The following is a 20450-nucleotide window of genomic DNA, read 5'->3' as shown; positions in this document are numbered from 1 at the left end:
GCCACGAGGGCAGCCGCCACGTGGCGGGTGGGCAGGCTGCCCCAGTCATGGCACGAGCGCCTTATGCTCAGGGGAGAGGCGGTTCCTCTGCAGGAACCCCAGTACCACTTCCCTGTTCTGCCTGCAGACCTGCACCCCTCACTTTTATGCTATCTCTTAAGGCCTCTTGTGTAGGTGACCGGGGTGAAAGAAGCAAGGAGGCGTGAAGATTCAATCCTTCCTAGAAAAGGAGGGCCTGGGGTTCTCTTCCTCCGGGGCCCTACATGTCGGCCTGGTGGGACTCATCGGCCCCTCATCGGCCCCTCAAGGGCCGTCCACACGGCACTGGACCCAGGGGGAAGGCTGCCATTTTGAATGCTACACAACATTATTAGCTTTACAAGTGATTCTCAGCAAACGATTCAGAAGAGACACGAGGCCTACCGCTCCCTGCCCGCCCATTGCCGACAGCCCACCTCTAGAGGCTTTCAAATATGAGTGCCTCTAACATTTTGATTTACCTACCACGTTAGAGGAATGCACCTTCAGCTCTGTGCTAATCACTCAATCACTTGGAAAGGTCTCCAAGCCCTGGATAAGGCTGACACGAGATGTCACACCCCAAGAACCCTGATGGACGCCTGGGTTTCTGCTCCCAGGGCAAGAGGTGTCTCGGGGATGTGGCCATGGACGCTGCCAGTGGTCCTGAGAAGTGGGAGCAAACAGGCTGCCTATTTGCCTTGCCCTTTCACCCATGCTCACCTCTCCACTGCCAAGTGCCTTTGAGACATTTGGACAGAGAGGGCGGCTAATGGAGAGACAACGTTAAAACGACTATTAGCCAAACGGACAAAAAAGGCCCTCCGGTGATAGAGGTCAGAGCAATGGCTGTCTCGGTGACGGAGGAGAGAGTGATGGACTGCAAAAGGTGTGAGGGAGATTTCTGGGGTGTTGGATGTCACAAATCCTCTGTGTCTGCATCTGGCTGGTGGTTGCCAGGTGTAGACACACATGACAAGTCACGATCATCACGCTGACGTTTCGGTTTGTGCGTTCTACTGTATACAGCGATAGCTTCATGGAGAACGGTACAGTCCTAAAGGCAGGTGGGAGGGGATCCAGGCGGCTTCTGTTTGATGCCATGCCTGGCCTACTTTATTCTGGAGACACTGAGCTCCACGTATCTGCATCCTTTACACATCTCTATCTTCCTCCACAAGTGTGTTTATACCCCCAGTTTATATTTATATCTGCAGCCAAGTCTATATATTTAAATCTGGAGAGGAGAGAAAAGTGTTATATGTGCACGTCAGTGTATAGGGTGGTTTACTTCTTTCAAAGAACGGGAGGATCCTAGTTCTTTTTTTTTTTTTTTGGAGCACGACACACTTTCACACACACACACACACACACACATTCATAAACACTAACAACCTTGCCTTTCTCCCTCATCTGAGATGCTAACACTGACCTTGATGATGACCTTGGGGATTGTCAGCACAATGGACTTCTGCTTAGCCAGAACATCCTTGGTCTCATTGACACGGGCTGTGACAAAGAAGTGCAGGAACGCCTGCTCCAGCAGCTGGCCCATGTACTCGCCCGCTTGGATCAGCACCTCCTCTTTCTTGACTGACAGCAGGAAAAAAAACATGGCGATGTCAGGACGTGGGGTAGGAGCTGCTTCACTCTTCCCTGAGGGCCCCATCTTTGCCACGCTAGCACAGTCTCCACCAGGAACACACACAGGTGAGGGCAAGTGGAACACAGAGCCCATCAGGGACAAGAAGCTCTCCGGCTTCTGGGGTAAAGAATGTGCTGGAAATTTCACATTCAGTAAAGTCTTCCTAGAGAAAACGTGTCAAATTTTCCCAACAGTGCTTTTGCTGTTGTAAAATGCAACGTGACAAAGAGGTTTAAAATCAAGGACTAAGGGGTTTTAGCTGCGGCTGCTTGGATTTCGGCAGAAACAGTCCCAAGGTGACAGATGTGGGACAGTGATGTCCACGGCCACCGTGCCACGTGCCCTCCCGTGATAAGACACATCTCACGCAGGCCACGGGCCACGCTCGAGCAAAGCTGTCAACGGCCTAAACCTTTTCCTTGATTCCTGTGCTCCACACTTTCTCTCCAGCTTGTATTGTACCAATCTGGCTTGATTTTTCTATTTAAGAGAAAGAAGCAGTTGAAACCAGTTTTCACCACAGGCATGCAACTCTCTCCCACCCCTTCTGCTATTTGCAACTTAAAAGACCTCTGTGATCTCAAGGCACCGACAAGGGGAGCATTTAGGTGTTGGGGACGAGCCAGTGAGGATGACAGGTGGAGGGAGGGCATGGTCCTGGCCCCCCTCTGCTCACCATCCGGGCTGAGGACGGGAATCCTGTCTTGCGGCTCTGACCACAGCCGTGAGGTTCTGTTTGGCGGCGCTGCCCAATTTCTCTCACTCTCATTTCCCAGAGCCCAGGATTCTTAAGGGCAAAGGGCAGTTCTCCTGCCAGCCGAGCCCGGGCCTGGGCAGAGCCAGGGGCCTCCGTCCCTGCTGCATGGAATCGAATGTTTCCACCATGGCTTCCCTGCTCAATGTCTGCCTTTGGCCAAAGATTCCTCCCTCCGGTGGAAGTTATTGAAGGAAACAATTCCCAAGGTTGATAGTTTCAAGTGTAGAGGGTGGCTCATTTTAGCCCTCCCTCACGAGCGGCCGTCCAGGACCCGGGACGGAAGACCCTGTGGGGTGAACTCCAGGGCACAGGGAGGTCTCCTGCCTTTTGGGCTCCCAGACGACAGTGCATCAGGCCGTGCCTACCATCTGCCTCAACGTCTCTGCGTGGATGAGTAGGTGCTGTGACCACCCAGTCTTGGCTTTACCTCACAATCACTTAGGGACATTTAAAAACCTGCCCTGCTGGATCCCACCCCAGGCCAATTCAATCAGAATCTTGGCGGCTGGGGCCCAGGCTTTGTTTTACAATTCTGCAGATGACTCTTACGTGCAGCGGGGCTGAGAAGTACTGCTCAACAACTAGGGGGACCCGCCCTTCCCACCGCCAGATCAGCCCTGTAAGAGCCTGCCACCGGTTCTCTAACCCCACCCACACTTAGGGAATCAGGATCTGTATTTGAATGTGATGCTCAGATGGTACATATTCAAGTTTGAGGGGCTCCCAGAGATAGGAGGTTGTAGCAGGAGATGGGGCGGTGTTAGGGTGGAATTGGGTGAACTTAGGGCGGTCTCCGTTCTGAAACTTAAAGTCTTGCACCCCAGAATGCACCCAATTCCTGGCAAAATGGAAATTGATGGCAAAATGGAAAGGATGGTCATCCTAGACCAGTGGTTGTCAATGGGGCGCAATTTTGCCCCCCAGGGGTGTTTAGTAACGTCTGGAGATGCTTTTGGTTGTCACAGCTGGAGGTTGTTACTGGCATCTATCGGGTAGAGGCCAAGGATGCAGCTAAACATCCCACAACACACGGGACAGGCCCCGTAACAACTGTCCGGTCTGAAAGTTCGTGGTGCCCAGGCTGAGAGACGGCCACGGGCTATGCAGAGTTATTAGAACATACTGGTCCGCCCTAGACAAGCAGTCAGCAACTCGGCCTACTGCCTAGGGCAGTCCCATTCCACTTAGAGCTGGCCTTTGGAATCGAAGACCTCGTCTTGACCTTAACCCTCAAATTCTGCCTTTTTGGGTGACCTACTCATGCCGCCTTCTTTGGGACTGAGCCTGGACCTTGCCTCCTCCATGGCTCCCCGAGCAGTGAATCGTCCAGGAGATTAAGGCTCTGTCCCTCAGTTGGAGACAACCTCAGACGAGCACATGGGGGTTGTTTTCACTTCGCCAGATGGAGCAGCAAAGTGACAGGCCTTGAAGAACACGCATTTTGCCTCTAGCTGCCTCCGGTAATAATAATAATAAAAAAAGGACATCCTCTAGCTATTTCTAGAGGGCCGTGTTTGACCACTGGGCTGTTTAGGTTGGCGAGATGTGCTTGACATCGTTACAGAGGCTCTCGCTGCCTTGATATCAGCCTCGGGACTCTTCATTCTCTGAGGTAGAACATCCTCTAAATCTTGGCACTAAAGAAACTGGGCTGTGTTTCTGAGCCCAAGGGAACAGGGCTCCTGAAATAGTACATTATGTAAATGCTGTGTTTTGCCACCACACAAGAAATTGTTCTAGATAAAGTTTATTAAATGTGGCAAGAAGAAGAGATTTTCATTCTCTGAGTGGTGGAGCTGGGACCCTGCCAATACCATTTATGGTGTCTGGGGAAAGCCAGGGGGGGACACAGACAGGAGCTGCTTCATCTCTTTTCCAAAGAGCAAAGAAAACTAAATATAGCCAAGTGGAAACGATAGCACCTTTGAAGGTATGGGAGGTTTAAGTTATTCAGATCCTCCCAGCTGATTCTAGCCTACACATTCCCTTGCATCATCAATGTGGAAAATACGCTTCCCGTTCTACTTGGAAAACTTTCTTTGCGACGGACTCTCCTAGGATCGTACCCTGACCTGCTTGATCGATGTCTAGATCCTGTGGCTTTTTGCCATATATTGCAATTGATTTTAGGTTGCAATTTATCGCATGCCGTTAGTGCCACCTACATGCAGGGGAAAGCAAGAAACAGTCTTCAACTCCCTTCAGGTTATTGAGGACAAGCCTTGGGGTGGGCTGAGTGTGCGGGAGCTGTGTTGATACTGAGTCAGGCTTCGGTATCCCTAGATCGATGACTGAGATGGCTAATGTATCATGCCGTTCTAGCCCGCTAACTCACGTAAGCTCAGGCTTTTATTGGATCATGGAGAGAAGGGGAAGGAGATTGCGAGAGGGAACCCTAGTGCGGTGGGAAAAGGATGGCGTATAGTTCCTTGTCCAGGGGAGTGAGGGGCAGCTGGACCCCAGGCAACAGGGCACAAGTAAGGGGCGGGCCTACTTAGGGCCCAAGAATGCACAGAGCTGGCTCACCACACCTGCCTGAATGGGATGTGGCCTCTGGTACCTGCTTTGCCTCTAATTGTTATGTGTGGCCTTGAACACGTCAACTCACCTTTCTGGTCTCAGTTTCCCAAAGTGTAAACACGTTGGAAGTTAGCATTTATGGGGAGCCTACTTGCGGGAAGCCTTCTGCATATATTATCTCATTTAGTTTCCTCCACAGCCCCCTTCTCTCACGCCACCCATCCAACCTGTCAACCAATCCCGAGGGCTCTACCTTCAGAAAACACCCAGATCTGGTAGCTGTCACCACCTCCCTCACCTTCACCACCATCTCTCACGGGACTATTGCAACAGCGTCCTAACTAGTCTCTAAGCTTCAATTCCACATCGCCTATAGTCTGTTCTCAGCACAGCAGCCGAGTGATCTTTCAGAACCCAAGTTAGAGCAGGGCACACTCCTGCTCGACACCGTCTTAAGGCTCTGCAGCTCACTCAGAATCATGGCCAGAATCTTTACAAGGGCCTCCAGGTCTTTACCTGTTTATACCCACTAGCCTCTCCTGGATGCCTTTGCTCCTGACCCTGGTCTCCTTGCTGCTCACTGAACACATCACATGAGCTCTGGCCTCAGGGCCTTTGCACTTACTTTCTTTTTTTTTCTGGCTGGAAAGCTCACTCCTTCCCTTCTGTCAGATTTCTGTTAAATGTCACCCTATCAGAGGGGCTTTCCTTGACCACACCCCCCCCACCCCCGGCACTCCGTCTTCCTTACCTTGCTTTGTATTTTCCTATTCTACACAGAACCATATATAGTCACTTGTTTGATTGTTTATTGTGGAGCCCCCAACTTCCTCCCAGGAGACCGTCAAGAAGCAACTCATTGCTGTGTCACCAGCACAAAATAATACCTGGACTTGTAGGCATTAAATAAAGGTGTGTGTGTGTGGTGGGGGTGAATCAACAACCCAGGGATGGGGGTAGTATTGTTTCCACGTGCAGATGAGCTCAGATTACTTAAGTAATTTGCCTAGGGACACACAACTAGTAGGTGACACAGTCACAGCTAAAATCCAGATTTGTCTAATTCCAAGGTTCAGGCCCTCTAAATCCACTGGGTCTGTCTGTCGTAAACAGCTGTGATGACTGTTTTTTCTCCTGAGTCCTTTATACTGACTACGCGTTTCTGTAAGAATTACCTTTCTTCCAAGTGCTAGATCTTCCAGTTTCCAAAACAAATACTATGGTGATTTCTTAATTGTTGGCTAGTCTACTGAATCGAGGAGGATTTGCTTCCTTCAAGATTGAGTAGGTTTCTTGAAATTAGGATATTTTAGGAATAGTTTCTCAGTTTTCAGGGAATATCCTTCTGAAGCCTCCCAAAGGTACTTCCTGAGGCTTGGGACAGACATCGAATCCAGGAAGCTTGAAAACAAGTGAGACATGTGGTTTGGCCACACCCCAGGTGGGATCATAGTCTTGCCTGCCTCTGCATTTTAAAAATTATTATTCATATACCTTTTTTTCCATTTCTTTTCCTGACTCACCTGTCAGGTCAATGGATCTGGTGCCCTGCCATGTTGACCCTTTCAACATGCTCTGTTTTCTAACTCCGTGTGCCCTGCCTGGAGACCAGGTTCTTCCGGTTGGCTCATTTGGCCAATTGAGTGACCAGCTGTTGTACACACCAAACACTGGTACCCAAGGGAATGAGACAGGTCGAAATTGCAGTCCCCAGTGCAAGCTGCGGCTTGTCAATCCCAGTCCTACTTAAACTAGTCTGCATTTTTCATAGTGAAGAAGACGCTTTGGAAGGCCATGTATGCAAGGGAGGTAAGGGATCGAGGTGCGGGAGAGGCCCCCGGGAGATGGCCGGGAGAGCAGAGCCTCCAGAGCTTCCTCGAGTTTCCTCCCCCAAGGATGGGCTCTCCCGACCCTGTACATCAGACAGCCCACCCTGCGGAGCTTAGATCTCCCTGCCCGCTAAATGGTAAAGCCAAACACACCATTCCCGCTGGGCGGCCCCCCAAAGCTGTCCCTACGTTGGGAGAGAGGTACCGCCAGCGGGCCCGCTTTCTGAGACACAAGCTTCACCAACTCTCCTGTGCACACCAGTCCCCCTGGGACCTTGTTAGAATGCATGGGTCTGGGGTGGGGCCTGAGAGTCTGCATTTCTGACCAGCGCTCAGTAGGTGCTGATGCTTCAGATCCTTGGCCCACCCTGTAAGTAGCAAGAGGTTCAGGGACATTTAATGTTCACGACTCATGGGGCTCTAAGCTTTGAAAATTTCAGTGCTCGCTTCTGTGCACAAGTCATGGAGATGAAAGTGGGGGCCTTTCTAGGAAGAGTGGGTCCTGCCCCGTGGTTCATATGCTCCTGAGCTCTGGGCCAGGGCTTTAACTTCGACAGGAAGCTATTAGGGAACATCAACAGAAAGCCAGACAAGGAAGCAGGTGACACATCCTGGAGAGAACAGCCCCCCTCGTTAACTTACAGGACAAGGGCTCCAGTGTCACATCAAATGTCTTGTTCTTGAATTCTGCCTTGGCGACCCCGGTGTAGAAGGTGATGTTGCCTGAGAGATAGGCTGTGATGGTGTAGTGGGCGGGGCCATTGTTACGGAAGGTGATGGTGACCTTGAAGTCTCTTCCCAGCACGGCATTCTCCACTTCAAAATTCATGTGGACATCAGGCCTCGATTTGACGACGCCCTCTGTGTTGAGGGACTTTTTGGCCCCATACATCAGGGCAGTTCCTAGGGCCAACCTCTCTTCTTCTTGACCTAAGAAAGTTGCAGAGATAAGGCCAATGTAAGCCACCCGAGAGAAAGTCACCTTAATGAACGGTGTGCTGTGGGCACTGCTTGCAGGGCTTGCCGGGCTGCCTCTGTGAGCCACAGGCTTCCCTCTGGGGCAGGTGTCATCATCATCCCATGTTATACATTCTGTAAAATCAAGTTCCCAGAGAGTTAGGACCTGCCCGGCTGCCGGGTTCGGCCTATCTGAACAGGGGTTGCTACACAGCATACTCCAAGGGTTGTTTTTCCAGGGTCACTGTTTCAGGGCTCAGCAGATAGAACTGGCAAAACCTAACTCTTCTCAAACTGTGGGATTACTTGGCTTCCCTCCCAATGTCCTAGCCACATAGCCGGAAGAGTGGCATCTTGCCTTGCACCTTCTACAATGTGAGTTTTCTCCCATTCATGGGTCTGCCCGGCAAGACATGTCTTCCTGATGTCTCCTTCCACTCGGACCTGTCCCACTTGGCTTGGGAAAGCTAGTCATGCAGATGGCTAGCAAAAGAAGAATCACTTTGAAATAAAAATGCTGGTTTTTATAGTTACATTAACTTTTTTTTTTTTTTTTTTTTTTTTTTTTTTTTTTGGGGGCGGGGGCCCCCCCTTTTTTGGCCCCCCCCCTTTGAACCCGTGTCCCCTGCATCGGCAGGCGGACTCTCAACCACTGCGCCACCAGGGAAGCCCTACATTAACTTTTAAGATGTTGCCTCTCACTTAACTAATAGCTAAAGCAACGAAAATGAAGAGGTTATTTAATAGTGCTAACAAACATCACTGAGAGCTATCTATGTGACGGGTGTCATGGGAAGCGTATATTGTGCTCTGTCTCATCTAATCCTCAGAAGGACTCTGCAAGGCGGGGACCATTACTACCATCGGTTTCCTTGTGTGTAAAATAAGGGCGCATACGTGGTAGGGTTGGTAAGGGGTTTACAGGTAGGACATGCATAAGGATTGGCAGCTACTGGGACTTTGCAAAGACAGAGAAAATGCCAGCACGTGTAGTGAACAAATGAATGCGTATTTCTGCGTGTGCATTAACAATTTCTCTGATTGTCAAGACTGCGAGAATGTGCTAGAAACAACTGGTCCAGGACAAGCATTGGCTAGAGCACATGTTTCACAGTCGACAAGAGGCAGATAATACTAAAGGGAAGGAGTGGCTGTGATAGGGAAAGCATAGTGAAATATTTTAGCGGAGAGCATCTGGCAAATAGGTCCCCAAGAAAGAGAGCATTAATGATCATGGCTTTGGACGGGCACCAAACATGCATTTAGGCGAAATGTGGGAGGTGAATGCCAGCAGTGGGAACATGGTCATGGTCAGAGAGGCGCCTCGTGGGGAGAGGATGAGCTGGCCGAGTGGAGGAGGGGCGGTGGAAGCTTCTGGGCTCTAGGAGGGACTTCACAGAGGGTCGTAGGTGGAGGAACCACTAGCTCCCTTCTGGGGACCAGCCTGTCCCTCTGAGCAGGAGCTGTCAGCGAGGCAGGCGAGGGTCTCCAGGAAGCACAGGCCCAGGTAAGAGGCAGAAATCCCAGCTCGCCGGAATCCCTGCTCTCTGCAGTTGTGGTCTGAGCCCTGATGTCTCACATAACGCAGGGCCATGAATTTGGGGCCGAGAGAATGATCTAAAGCCAGATCACATTTTCTGAGGCTCCTCTGTGGCTCCAGGACCAAGGTCAAAACCACCCTTCCATTAACTGGGTGTTATGAGAGTCCCCTCTTCTCATCGCTCAGGTCTTAGCTCAAATGTCACCTTCTCAGAGTGTCCCCCCCCACTTCCGTTACTCTGGTCCTCTCGTCTCACACTAACACTTTACCTGGTTTTCTTTCCTTTTCCCAGTACTCGTCACCATGTGACATTACTTCCCCCAGGAGAAAGTAAGCTCTGTGTCCCCAGGACCTGGGACCCAGCCTGGCACAGAGGCCCTGGAGGGCTGGGGTTTGGAGAAGCACTTTGCCTTCATGTAGGGACACAACTTTCATCTTTATAATGGATATGAAATAGTCCGGTTTAGGACATCTGCTGTTTGGTTAAGCTCACCCGTGCAAGTGCCACCTGAGCTACCATTCCTTCGATCATCTCATGCTAGTTGTGCCCCTGTGATGTTCAGGCACCGTGCCAGGCTCAGGCGAGAAGCGCAGCCCTTCCCATCTGGGTCTAAGGGCACTAGTGCAGAGGGATCACCACATGCGTATCCGTCACAGATGCTGGGTCAAGCGTTTGTGTGTGGCGCAGGGAACACGGGGCAGAGATTTGACACCACCCGGGGGCAGGGGAGGCTTCTCAGAGGGTTTTTCCTTCCAGAGCAAGAGCAAAGGCATGGAGGCAGGTGGGAGCCTGGCTTGGTGGAGGAACTGTCACAGCTCACCTGTCTGCTGATTTTAATGCCTGTGGGTATGGCTAGGAAGAGCTGCGAGGGGCCAAAAAGGCAACCAGCAGAGGCTTGGCGAGCTCTGGCTGGAATACCCTGCAGGCAACGGAAGCGAGTGAGGGCTTTTAAGCTGTGCAGCAACAGGTTGAGATTGATGTCATTAAATATGTCACTTTGGAGGCAATGACTTAAACAGAGGGAAAGAGGGTGAGAAGGGAAGGTGGAATTGGGAAGCTATAGCAGTTATCCAGGGGAAAAATAATCAGAGCCCAAGCCTATAGTAGGAGCATGGTAGTAATAATAGAATTACCAGCAATAGTGGAAACTAACTTTGGTTGGCCATTTACTACATATCAGGTACTAGGTTAAGGGGCTTCCACGCCTAGCACCATTTGATTCTCAGGGAGGGGCCATGGAAATGGAGGGGAGGAGATAACTTTGAACTCTTCCAAAGGGGACTTTTAGAGGATTTGCTGCTTGACTTATTCTCAACGTGCTAAGTTTGGGTGGATCATGGTTTTCGTTCCTGGGGCAGGGAGCACGGGAGAAATAGATCTGGGGTGGGGAGGGAGTGATAGAAGGTGGCATTTGGCAAGGTTCAGTTTCAGGTTCCTATGGGACATTTAGGTGAATGTGGGGCTTAAAAGTGGAGTCTAGGCTGGAGACAGACTTGGGAGAATCAGTATGTGTGTGCATGTTAACACCAGCTACTGGGTAGGAACAAAGCCTAGAAGGAAGAAACATTCTGAGCGGGGCAAAGAAAGGGGAGCTCTGAGTTGCAGAAGAAGATGGAAAAACGAGTCAGGTAGGTTGGGATGGAACCAGGAGAAAGCTGTATCATAGGAACAAAGAGAAGAGAGAACGTCAAAGCAACCTAAGTGTCCAATCAACAGATGAATGGAAAAGGAAGGTGTGGTATGTATACACAATGGAATATTACGCAGCCATAAAAAAGAATGAACACGTGTTGCCATTTGCAGCACCACGGATGGACTTGGAGGACATTATGCTAAGGCAAATATGTCAGACAGAGAAAGACAAATACTGTCTGATATCACTCATATGTGGAATCTAAAAAACTAGTGAATAGAACAAAAAAGAAGTAGACTCAACAGATATAGAAAGCAAACTAGTGCCTACCATTGGGAAGGTGTGGGAGGGACAATAGGAGGGTAGAGGATTAAGAGGTACAAACTATTAGGTATAAAATAAACTACAAGGATATATTGTACGACATGGGGAATATAGCCAATAGTTTATAGTAACTATCAATGGAGTATAACCTTGAAAAATTATGAGTCACTATATTGTACACCTGTAACTTATATAATATTGTACAGCAGCTATACTTGAATAAAAAATAAATTTAAAAAAATTAAAAAACAATTTTAATTAAAAAAAGAAGAGAGAATTTCAAGAATTGTGAGTGAGCAAATAGCATCAAGAAATGCAGGAGGTTTTAGGCAAGTTGAAATCTGCAAAATGTTCATTCTGCATGGCGATCAGATGTCTCGGCAACCTTGAGGAGAAGGGCTTCAAGGGTGAGCAGGTGGCAGACCTCAGGGCACAGTGGATGAGACATAAAAGGAAAAGGATGTTGGGTGCGGGCAGCCGCGCAGGCAAAGAGAAGAAAGGATGGACCATGTTTGCAGGGGACTTTATTGTTGAAAAAGTTTTGTAAATTTTCTTAACACAGGTGACATGGTCATGGGAAGGAGCTAATAGAGAAGGAGAGATGAAAATACAAGTGACAGAAGGTATAACTGATGGAGCGAAGAGGAAACGGGACCCGGACACCATCACAGAAGAAGACATCGCCGCAGGAGAAGTTCTAAGAATTCTAGTTTTCCAAATTTTATAGTTTCTTCATCTTATATTTTAAAGAAAGGTATAAAATAGACATGCTTTAGTTCATCAAAGTGAAAAATGATCTTTCCACAGTCTAGTTAATTAAAATAGTAAGTGCCTAAATCTGGTAATATTTTTTTCTCTGTTTTCACTCCCACCACAGGTTAGTGGCCACACTCAGCATTTGTAGAGAAATTATATAAGAGATTCAATAATGAGGACCAGGGTGGCAAATGCACGGGCCCAGATGCTGGCAGTCTCTCCTAGATGCCCCTGGATAACCACTCACCCTTTCCCACCGCATACACAGGAGCGGCGTCAGCTTCCTTCTTAAACGGCGCTCACTCCATCATTCCCAAGGTTAGAATACGAAACCCACATGCCATCCTTGATTAAGAAGCTAACGATCCACCTGGAATCAGACGCCAGCCCAGGAGCAGGATGGGATGCCTCTTAAACTATCTATGAGGATTTTAGGGACTCTTCTGCTTGGACAAGCCCCCCACACTTTTCACTCCTCTGAGCCTTGCCTTCTTGCCAGACCTTGGAGGCCTGGACCTCAGCTGTCTTCCCCATTCAGAACTGGCACATTTAATTTGTTTTAATCTGGGATTCTCCCTTGGCCAAGCTCCTGACTCCTCTTTCATGGACTGACGTCTGACCCTGATTTGGTCTTCACCACCACCTCTGTGGCTGACCACGCAGGGCATCTTGCTGAGCAGTTTAAACAAGATAGCTGGTCACTTGGACGGCTTCCTAGAGGATGGCTCAGCTCTTGTTCTAGACACTGTCTGCTCAGGACTCCTCCACACTGGGAGAGTTTATCCACAATCCCTGTCCTGCTGCCTTTTCCTGGAGAACTCGTTCCCTGGGGAAAGAGTCATCCCCGTGTTTCCCTGTTTGTCCTTCAGACTCAGGGAGCCGAAAGCTAAGGTCCTCCAGGATCCCTGAGCATCTGTCCAACCACCCCTGTCCTAGGCATCCAGCACACAGCTTCCCGCCCGTCTCTCTAGCTATTATAGATGGGAAAGCAGGGCTGTGTGTGTCTCCATCCCGACAGTGTTTGGAATCTGGGGGGTGGTTAACAGCAAGTAGTTGAAAGGATGAATGAATAAATGCGTGGATGTTACAGCCGGTTCCTTTCATTCCTATATGGAATCCTTTTTCCTTTCCAAATCTTTTTGCCTGTCACTCTATCACAAGAGGGCATGGGTCATTTGTTTTGTTTTATTGTGCTTTTTTAAAAATAATAATTAATTAATTAATTTTATTTTTGTCTGCGTTGGGTCCTCGCTGTGGTGCTCAGGTTTCTCACTGTGGTGGCTTCTCCCATTGTGAAGCGCGGGCTCTAGGCGTGTGGGCTTCAGTAGTTGTGGCACACAGGCTCTAGAGCACAGGCTCAGTAGCTGTGGCGCACGGGCCCAGTTGCTCCACGGCATGTGGGATCCTCCCGGACCAGGGCTCGAACGCTTGTCCCCTGCATTGGCAGGTGGATTCTTAACCACTGCGCCACCAGGGAAGCCCTCGCTTATGTTTTTAAAAACTCTCTTTTTAGAAAAAAGCCCAAAAGAAAAAACAAATCTTTTGTTTCGAGGTTGTGCAGTGGATGAAAACCAACAGAAGAGAAGAGCTATCTATTTCAGGAATACAGCAAAAATTCATGGGTTCAGATGGCACAAATCCTGACTTTCTCAATTCAGCAAACTTTCTCTTTATAGTGCAAATTGCTTTTGTAAATAAGAGCAGGGAGACAGAGGATCTAAAATATTTAAAACAAATTCTGCACTCAGCATTTCAGGAATACTGATGAATATTTAGGTATATGCAAATGACTCTTCATTTTTATCCATTTACTAAAATGGCATTTGCCATTCCTAAGAAGCGCTGTTGGTGAATCACTTGTAACATATATTCCACGTTCCCATGAAGACACCCAAGGTCCTCCACCTCCTGTCCACTACTGACCTTGGGGAGATTTGACTCCAGCCTCTGGGCGCTTAATGTTTAGTAATGTCTGCAGGACCCTAAACACACCGGCTGATTCACACCCCATGGCCTTGTCGTATTCTCATCTCCTGGAAACCCTGGTCCAGCTTCCTTAACTGTGGTCTGGGACTTCTCTTATCGGGCTTTGTTTTCCTGAATCTCCTGGTTGGACTGACTGCCCCTCTTCTTTGTTTTCAAAGCCTTCAGCAGAATGAACCTATCACTTGCCCAGAAACTGGGTTCTACTCACCGTGGGGATCCCAGCACCAAACAACAACTCCAGGCATAGAGCAGGCGCTCAGTACGATGGAGACAGGACTGACCTCAGCAGCTCCATTTCAAACATTCCACACACGAAGAGTTAACAAGAACCACCTTAACGTTATTTCATGATTGAAACGGGCCTCCATTCTAATTGGCCTGAATTAGTGAGACCACAGTGTCGTATTAATGTTGTATCATCTACCTCAGGGGATTTCCACGATATGTCAAGGGAACAACGCATGTGAAAATAGTTTTCAAGGTACTAAATAAATGTGAACAGGTATTTAAATTTCATTATTGAACTAAAAGTACATTAGTTATGTAATGTTTTCTAATAGGATTATTTGCAATTAAGATTCTTTCATATTTTTCTGAACAAGAACACATTCTATATTCTGTTAAAATAGACGTGACTTTAAAGCATTTATTTCAAAAGCCATGTGAAGCAGAATTCCGCTCAAAGCAAACAAACAAGTAAATCTACAATGACACGAGAAATTGTAGGTGTGATGTATATTCACTCCAGTTCTCTCCTAACTTCCAAATGCTGCAAATGGCCACGCCTTCTCCGAAACACGTCTTCGTGGTGACAGTGACCCTGACTACGAAAGTGCCGAACAGACTTGGGCAGAGCAATCTTCATTCGATTGCAGTAACTTACCTTCTTGGAATTTGTAGGTGTCAGTAATGTCCTTTATGCCATCTCCTCCAACTTCCTTGGTCACGATTAATTTCCCAATGTGGGTGGTATCGAGGGTTTCAACCACATGAGTGCCATCTTTCTTAGCTGTAATGTAAACAAGATCACTGTTGACCTAAAAACAGGAGAGGAGACCATTAGCCAGCATCCAGTGTTCCTGTCACCAAAATCTCTAACTCTCAATAGTGTAGCCATGTCGGGTCCCTGGAGACAGCATTACTCATCGTGCTAAGTCAGTTAAGTGCCAACCATTTCTTTCTTTCCTTTCTCTTGCTGGCAAATCCTACCTCCTGAGGCAAAGCAGAAAGTACCCTGTTACTCTCCTCAGACTTCTTTAAGCTGACAGTGATGGCGTGACCTACTTCCAGGAAGAAGAGAAAGTCTGCTGGGTGGCTCCTGGGAGATTTTTCTCCAGGTAGATGCATTGGTCCAAATCCATCAAGATGCATACATTAAATGTATGCATTTTAAATATCAATTTTACCCCATTAAAGCTTAAAATAATTAAAGAAAGTAAATGGAGGGAAGAAAGGCTGTGATAGGCAGAGGGACTGGCCGCTTCAAAGGTTCTGAGGAAGGTACTTGAGAGACGCACTGGATCCGCTGTAGGGAACACGGGCTCTGACCTTGGGTGTGTACTTTTCGAAAGTTACCTTGTCCTCTCTGAACCTCCGTTCCTGCTTCTATAAGATGAAAATAATTACACTTGTTTTGCCAGTTTCATAGGAACACCTTGGGACTGAGCGAGATAGAATCTATGTGAGCACGATTCTTACAGAGGTTTGTAAACATCAAAATTGAGTAAAAATGTAATGATCATTACTAGGTAATGGGAAGACTTGATGATAGATCCCTCGCTTTTAAAGATGAGGTTTAAGAGAGCAACTTTTCTCTGCTTTCTCACAAAATGTTCTGAATTTACGTGAAGTCTGATCTCCATTAAGGACAAAGGAAGTAGTCAATATTTATTGACCCATAATGTTTCAGGGACATTTTTTAATGATTTAATTTAACCCCCACAGCGACCATCCTGTGAGGTAGGTACTATTATCCCTGTTTTATAGGCGAGGCACCAAGAGTCAGAGAGTCAGCCGAGTGTTCGTGGTCACATGGCTGGGAGGTGGTGGAGAAGAAGTACAAACGTGGGCAGGGGCATGCCCATTGCACATGCCCTGACCCTCACCCTGGGTGGTCATAGCACATGTCCTGACCTTCACCTTGAGTGGTCATAGCACATGTCCTGACCTTCACCCTGGGTGGTCATAGCACATGTCCTGACCTTCACCCTGGGTGGTCATAGCACATGCCCTGACCTTCACCTTGAGTGGTCATAGCACATGTCCTGACCTTCACCTTGAGTGGTCATAGCACATGTCCTGACCCTCACCCTGGGTGGTGATAGCACATGCCCTGACCTTCACCTTAAGTGGTCATAGCACATGTCCTGACCTTCACCTCGAGTGGTCATAGCACATGCCCTGACCCTCACCCTGGGTGGTCATAGCACACGCCCTGACCCTCACCCTGGGTGGTCATAGCACATGCCCTGACCCTCACCCTGGGTGGTCATAGCACATGCCCTGACCCTCACCCTGGGTGGTCATAGCACATGTCCTGACCTTCACCCGGGGTGACCCGTACATGTTCCCTGGAGTTTCGCAGCTCACTGCCTCTCCCACATCACCCCACAGGACCATGGCACCACGTGGTAGGGAGGCGCTTCCAGGCCCGGGGCCTGGGTGGTTCGATGCTGCCTCAGGTTTCTGAGGGGTGATGGTGTTGGCCCTGTTCCTCAGCACAGTATCCAGGGCTCGGTGGCGAAAGACACGTGATGTGAAAGGCTGGAATGCGAAACCAGGAATCGGGACAAGAGAGGTAACAGAGCAGACACCTCAAGAATATTTCTCATTTTGGAGAAAAAAGTTCAAGGAAACTTTAAATGAGCTTCCTGAGAATTTCTGCCGTCCCTCTGGCGGAGACCATGCAGGCATGGACAGCTCCCTCCCCACTTGCAAACTATAGCCACAATGATGATAAATGTCCTCTTAATAAACAACTCTTAAAGCAGCTTTCAGTTTTCCAGGGAGACAAGGCTAAATATGAAAGTGGATAAATCCTCGTCTCCCCTTGAGCATAGCTTAGGAAATTTATGTAGGCTAAAATCTCAGGCCAGCCCACTACACTGTCCTTTGTGAGGAAAGGGAAGGAGAAACACATACATAAAATGTGAGGGTTTAGGGAAAGGATCCTTTCCAAGTGACATCCGCAAGCTTTCTTTTCGGTTGCAGCCACTAGTGTGGCGGTTCTCCGTCCTGACCGCACGTTAGAATCGCCGAGGGGCTTAGAAAGCGTATGCAAGACCAGCTGAATCTCTACGGTAGAACAGTCATAAGGGGAAGAAATATCGGACCTAGGCTCCGTGACTTTGGGCAAGTTACTGAGTATCTCTGAGCCTGGGTTTGATTATACCTCCCTTGCAAGGCTGGCAAGTAGAAAAGCAACACCTGTGAAAGTCCTGTGTTTAATTTCTTTTGAGTGGAAAGGAGTCTTCGGGACCATCTGGTCTCACCCATACATTTGAAAGGGCTCTGGTCACGCAGAACCTAGGCAACCCAACGTGAAATACGGCTATTCTCAGCCCCACCACCCCCTGCTTCTTGGCGAGACACAGGCACTTCAAAGTGGGGTGGACAGTAGGGGAGAGCTTTCCTACCAGGAGGAACAGTATGTGTAAAGACTCTGATACCAGAGCATGTTTGGATGTTTCAGGGCCCCTGGGGCTCAGCAAAGGGGGGCTGGGTCCTCAGGCTAGAGAGGGGCCTCTCTGCAAACTTCTGCTCGTTGCCCAAGGAATGTGAACGTGTGCCCACTGCCGGCAGAAGCTACACTTCTCACCTCTCAGGATGGAAGCTCTGGTTTTCGGGACCCAGGACAGTGTCTGCTCTCTTCATCTGTTCCCAAGGGGAAGTAACTACCCTGCAGGCTGTGCTGAGAAGGGGGTGCTCCTTCCAGGGCTTCTGAGGGAACGCAGTGGGTGCCCACCTGTTCCTGGAGCCCTCCTGGCACAGCTGCCAGACGTCGAGCCCGTGCTTGCCACTCCTTCAGCCCGCGGGCGCTGGCTACGTGGCCACACTCCCATGTGCGCCCCCTGCCGCTGCGTACGTGGGCCTCATCTCCCACCAGGACTGTCGGCACTTGAGGGTGCCATGTGACCCCTGTCTCTCTGGGATACTGCTCTCAGCGGTGTATGCACACGCTTTTGCTTGCTCTATTCATTCATGTATTTACTGGTGGCTGCCATGTGCCAGACCCTGCTTTCAGCGATGAGAAGCCAACAGAGCTTACCTGCGTGGAACTTACATTCTAGCAAGGAGAGAAATAATAACACTGAGTCAGAGTAGAAGGACAGAAACAACAGGGCAGGTGGTGACGTTTCAGGTGCGAGGTGGTGTGAGTGAAGGTCTCTTCGAGGAGGTGAGCTGAACAGAGATCTGGACGCAGGGAGGCAACAGGACATGCTAAGTGGGGTGGAGGGTAGGGGAGGAGCTGTCATAGCCAAAGGAACAGTATGTGTAAAGACTCTGACAAAATAGCAAGGTCAGTGTGGCTGGAAGGAAATGAGCAAAGGGATGGGGGTGGAGGGGAAGCCAGGGTCCATATCGCACAGAACCTTGTAATGATTTATGCCTCAGTGTATTGTAAAAGTGATGGGAATCCGTTAGAAGGTTTGGGGCAGGGGAGTGACATGTTTCTATTTACATTATGAAGGATACTTCTGGCTGGTTTGTGGAGAAGAAACAGGAAAGGGGCAAGCGAGGAGGAAGCAGATGATTTAGGGGCAGACGTCCCAGATCTCAGTGCTGTTCAGAGCTCAGAGGGTAACGATGGAGATCGCTGGCGTGGTTGGATCTGTGATCTTATTGGAAGGTATTATATTTCCGGCAAGATGCCTGAGGAAGGTTAAGAAGAGAAGCCAAGATGATTTCCAAGTTTCATAGGTTATTTGAACGAATGGGTGAATTATTTTAGATCAGACTAGGGGATGCCAAAAAATGGGCTGCATCTCATAAGTGGTAGCAAAGTAAACAAGCTTGAATTGAGAACGAAGAATCTGCAGAGAAGCGGTTGCATAGTTAGCATACAGGGAACTGCTGGCCCGGAGCAAGGGAAGGTGTGGCCTCTGGAGCAAGGGGGTGGTGACTGCGGCCCTGAGGAGCCGGTCACTGCTGCCCTGAAAATTAGCTCCGGGCCAGGGAGGGAAAATGGGTGCGTGCGTGTTCGTGTGTGTGTGTGTGTGTGTGTGTGTGTGTGTGTGTGTGTGTGTGTGTGAGTTTGAGTGGGATGGCGTGAGGGGGTCAACAGACACAACTAGAAGAAGCTAAGACAGAAGAGAAGCAGCAGCTCCTGAATGCTTAGTGAACGTGGGAATTGCGTGGGAATTGGGAAAGTAGCCCCGACGCTGAGAACCGTTCTGCTCTCTTTAGGAGCCCCAGGTCCCCAGTAGTCAGGGAGGACGGGCCAAACAGCCTCCAGAACCAAGAAATTCATCGCAGGGCTGAGGGCATGAGAAGGGAGCGGGGTAGAGAAGTAAGCTTCGATCCCTGGAAGAAATCTAGAAATGGGAAGCGTAGATTTCCAAAACGGAGGAGAAGAGGAGAAGGGCAGAGGTAGGATGCTTTTCGTGCATACCTCTCTTATTTGGGGTCGTGCTTCCCCTAAAAAAGCCCTGAGAAAACCAAAGGAAGTCAATGAAGATGATGCTTGATCTGGCCCGGAAATGAGTAAGGAGTGACCAAGAAAGTCTGCCGAGAGGCAAGAAAAGGCACGTTCCGGCTGACGTGGCTGGGGTCAGGGAGAGGCAAGCTTAGGCAGCAGGGAGGCGAGAAAGGGAGGGAAGATGCTGTCTAGAACCCGAGTCACATAGACTCTCATTAAAGTGAAATCCGATGCGCCCCATGGAGTCCTACTTTAGGACCCTTGAGAAAAGAGTCCTCACGCACTTTTCAGCAGTTGGAGCATCTCTTATAAATGGCTCAGCCCTGAAGCTCAGCCCGTGCCAAAGCAGCAATCCTACACGCTGTCAGACAAGTCTGCAGTGGGTGAGAGAGGAGTAATTATAACCTAAGAGTCCCGATGACATTCACGACACCGCGATCTATATTTAATAACAACAGAAAGCGTTCGCATTAACAGCTCTTAGGCAATTCGCTCCTGGAGGGAGGCTGTTCCTCTCCCCTTCGCAGCAACAAAGCTTAATGAAAATACAAAAAACAAGGCTTGGCGAGTTTTAGAGTCATTTCCCATTAAGAAGTGCTCATAGCATCAGAAATGATCAGACGGCAGCTGGGGAGGACTGGATAAATCTTTAAATCTCAAAATGAAGTCGAGAGGGTGAAATTCCAAATACGGTCTGCCTGTTCTCCCAAGGCGTCTAGAAACTGTAATGGTAGGAACAGTAGAAGAGACACTGTTCCTTTTGTGTAATTCACATTTCCGCTTTTGCTTATTTCCGAAACATTTCCCAGGCCTGCCCCCTCCTGCCCCCTCCTTCCCCGCCTGTGG

General features: G+C 49.1%; 1 protein-coding gene across 3 annotated transcripts in view; it reads right to left on the bottom strand.

Moving 5' to 3' along the window:
* The window catches only part of F13A1 (coagulation factor XIII A chain), a 137480-nt gene that overhangs the window by 19045 nt on the left and 97985 nt on the right, over positions 1–20450 (bottom strand). For all 3 annotated transcript variants that reach the window (XM_024738487.1, XM_024738478.1, XM_024738492.1), the window contains exons 11-13: positions 14850–15003; positions 7412–7699; positions 1451–1611 (exon numbers count right to left, since the gene is read on the bottom strand). In XM_024738487.1, the coding sequence (XP_024594255.1) occupies positions 1451–1611; positions 7412–7699; positions 14850–15003 (603 nt within the window). The remainder of the gene's footprint in view (positions 1–1450; positions 1612–7411; positions 7700–14849; positions 15004–20450) is intronic.

This window comes from Neophocaena asiaeorientalis, unplaced genomic scaffold (assembly GCF_003031525.2).
Source record: "Neophocaena asiaeorientalis asiaeorientalis breed wild unplaced genomic scaffold, Neophocaena_asiaeorientalis_V1.1 scaffold307, whole genome shotgun sequence".
In the NCBI taxonomy this organism is placed as follows: Eukaryota; Metazoa; Chordata; class Mammalia; order Artiodactyla; family Phocoenidae; genus Neophocaena; species Neophocaena asiaeorientalis.
This window is presented reverse-complemented; position numbering and strand designations above follow the sequence as displayed.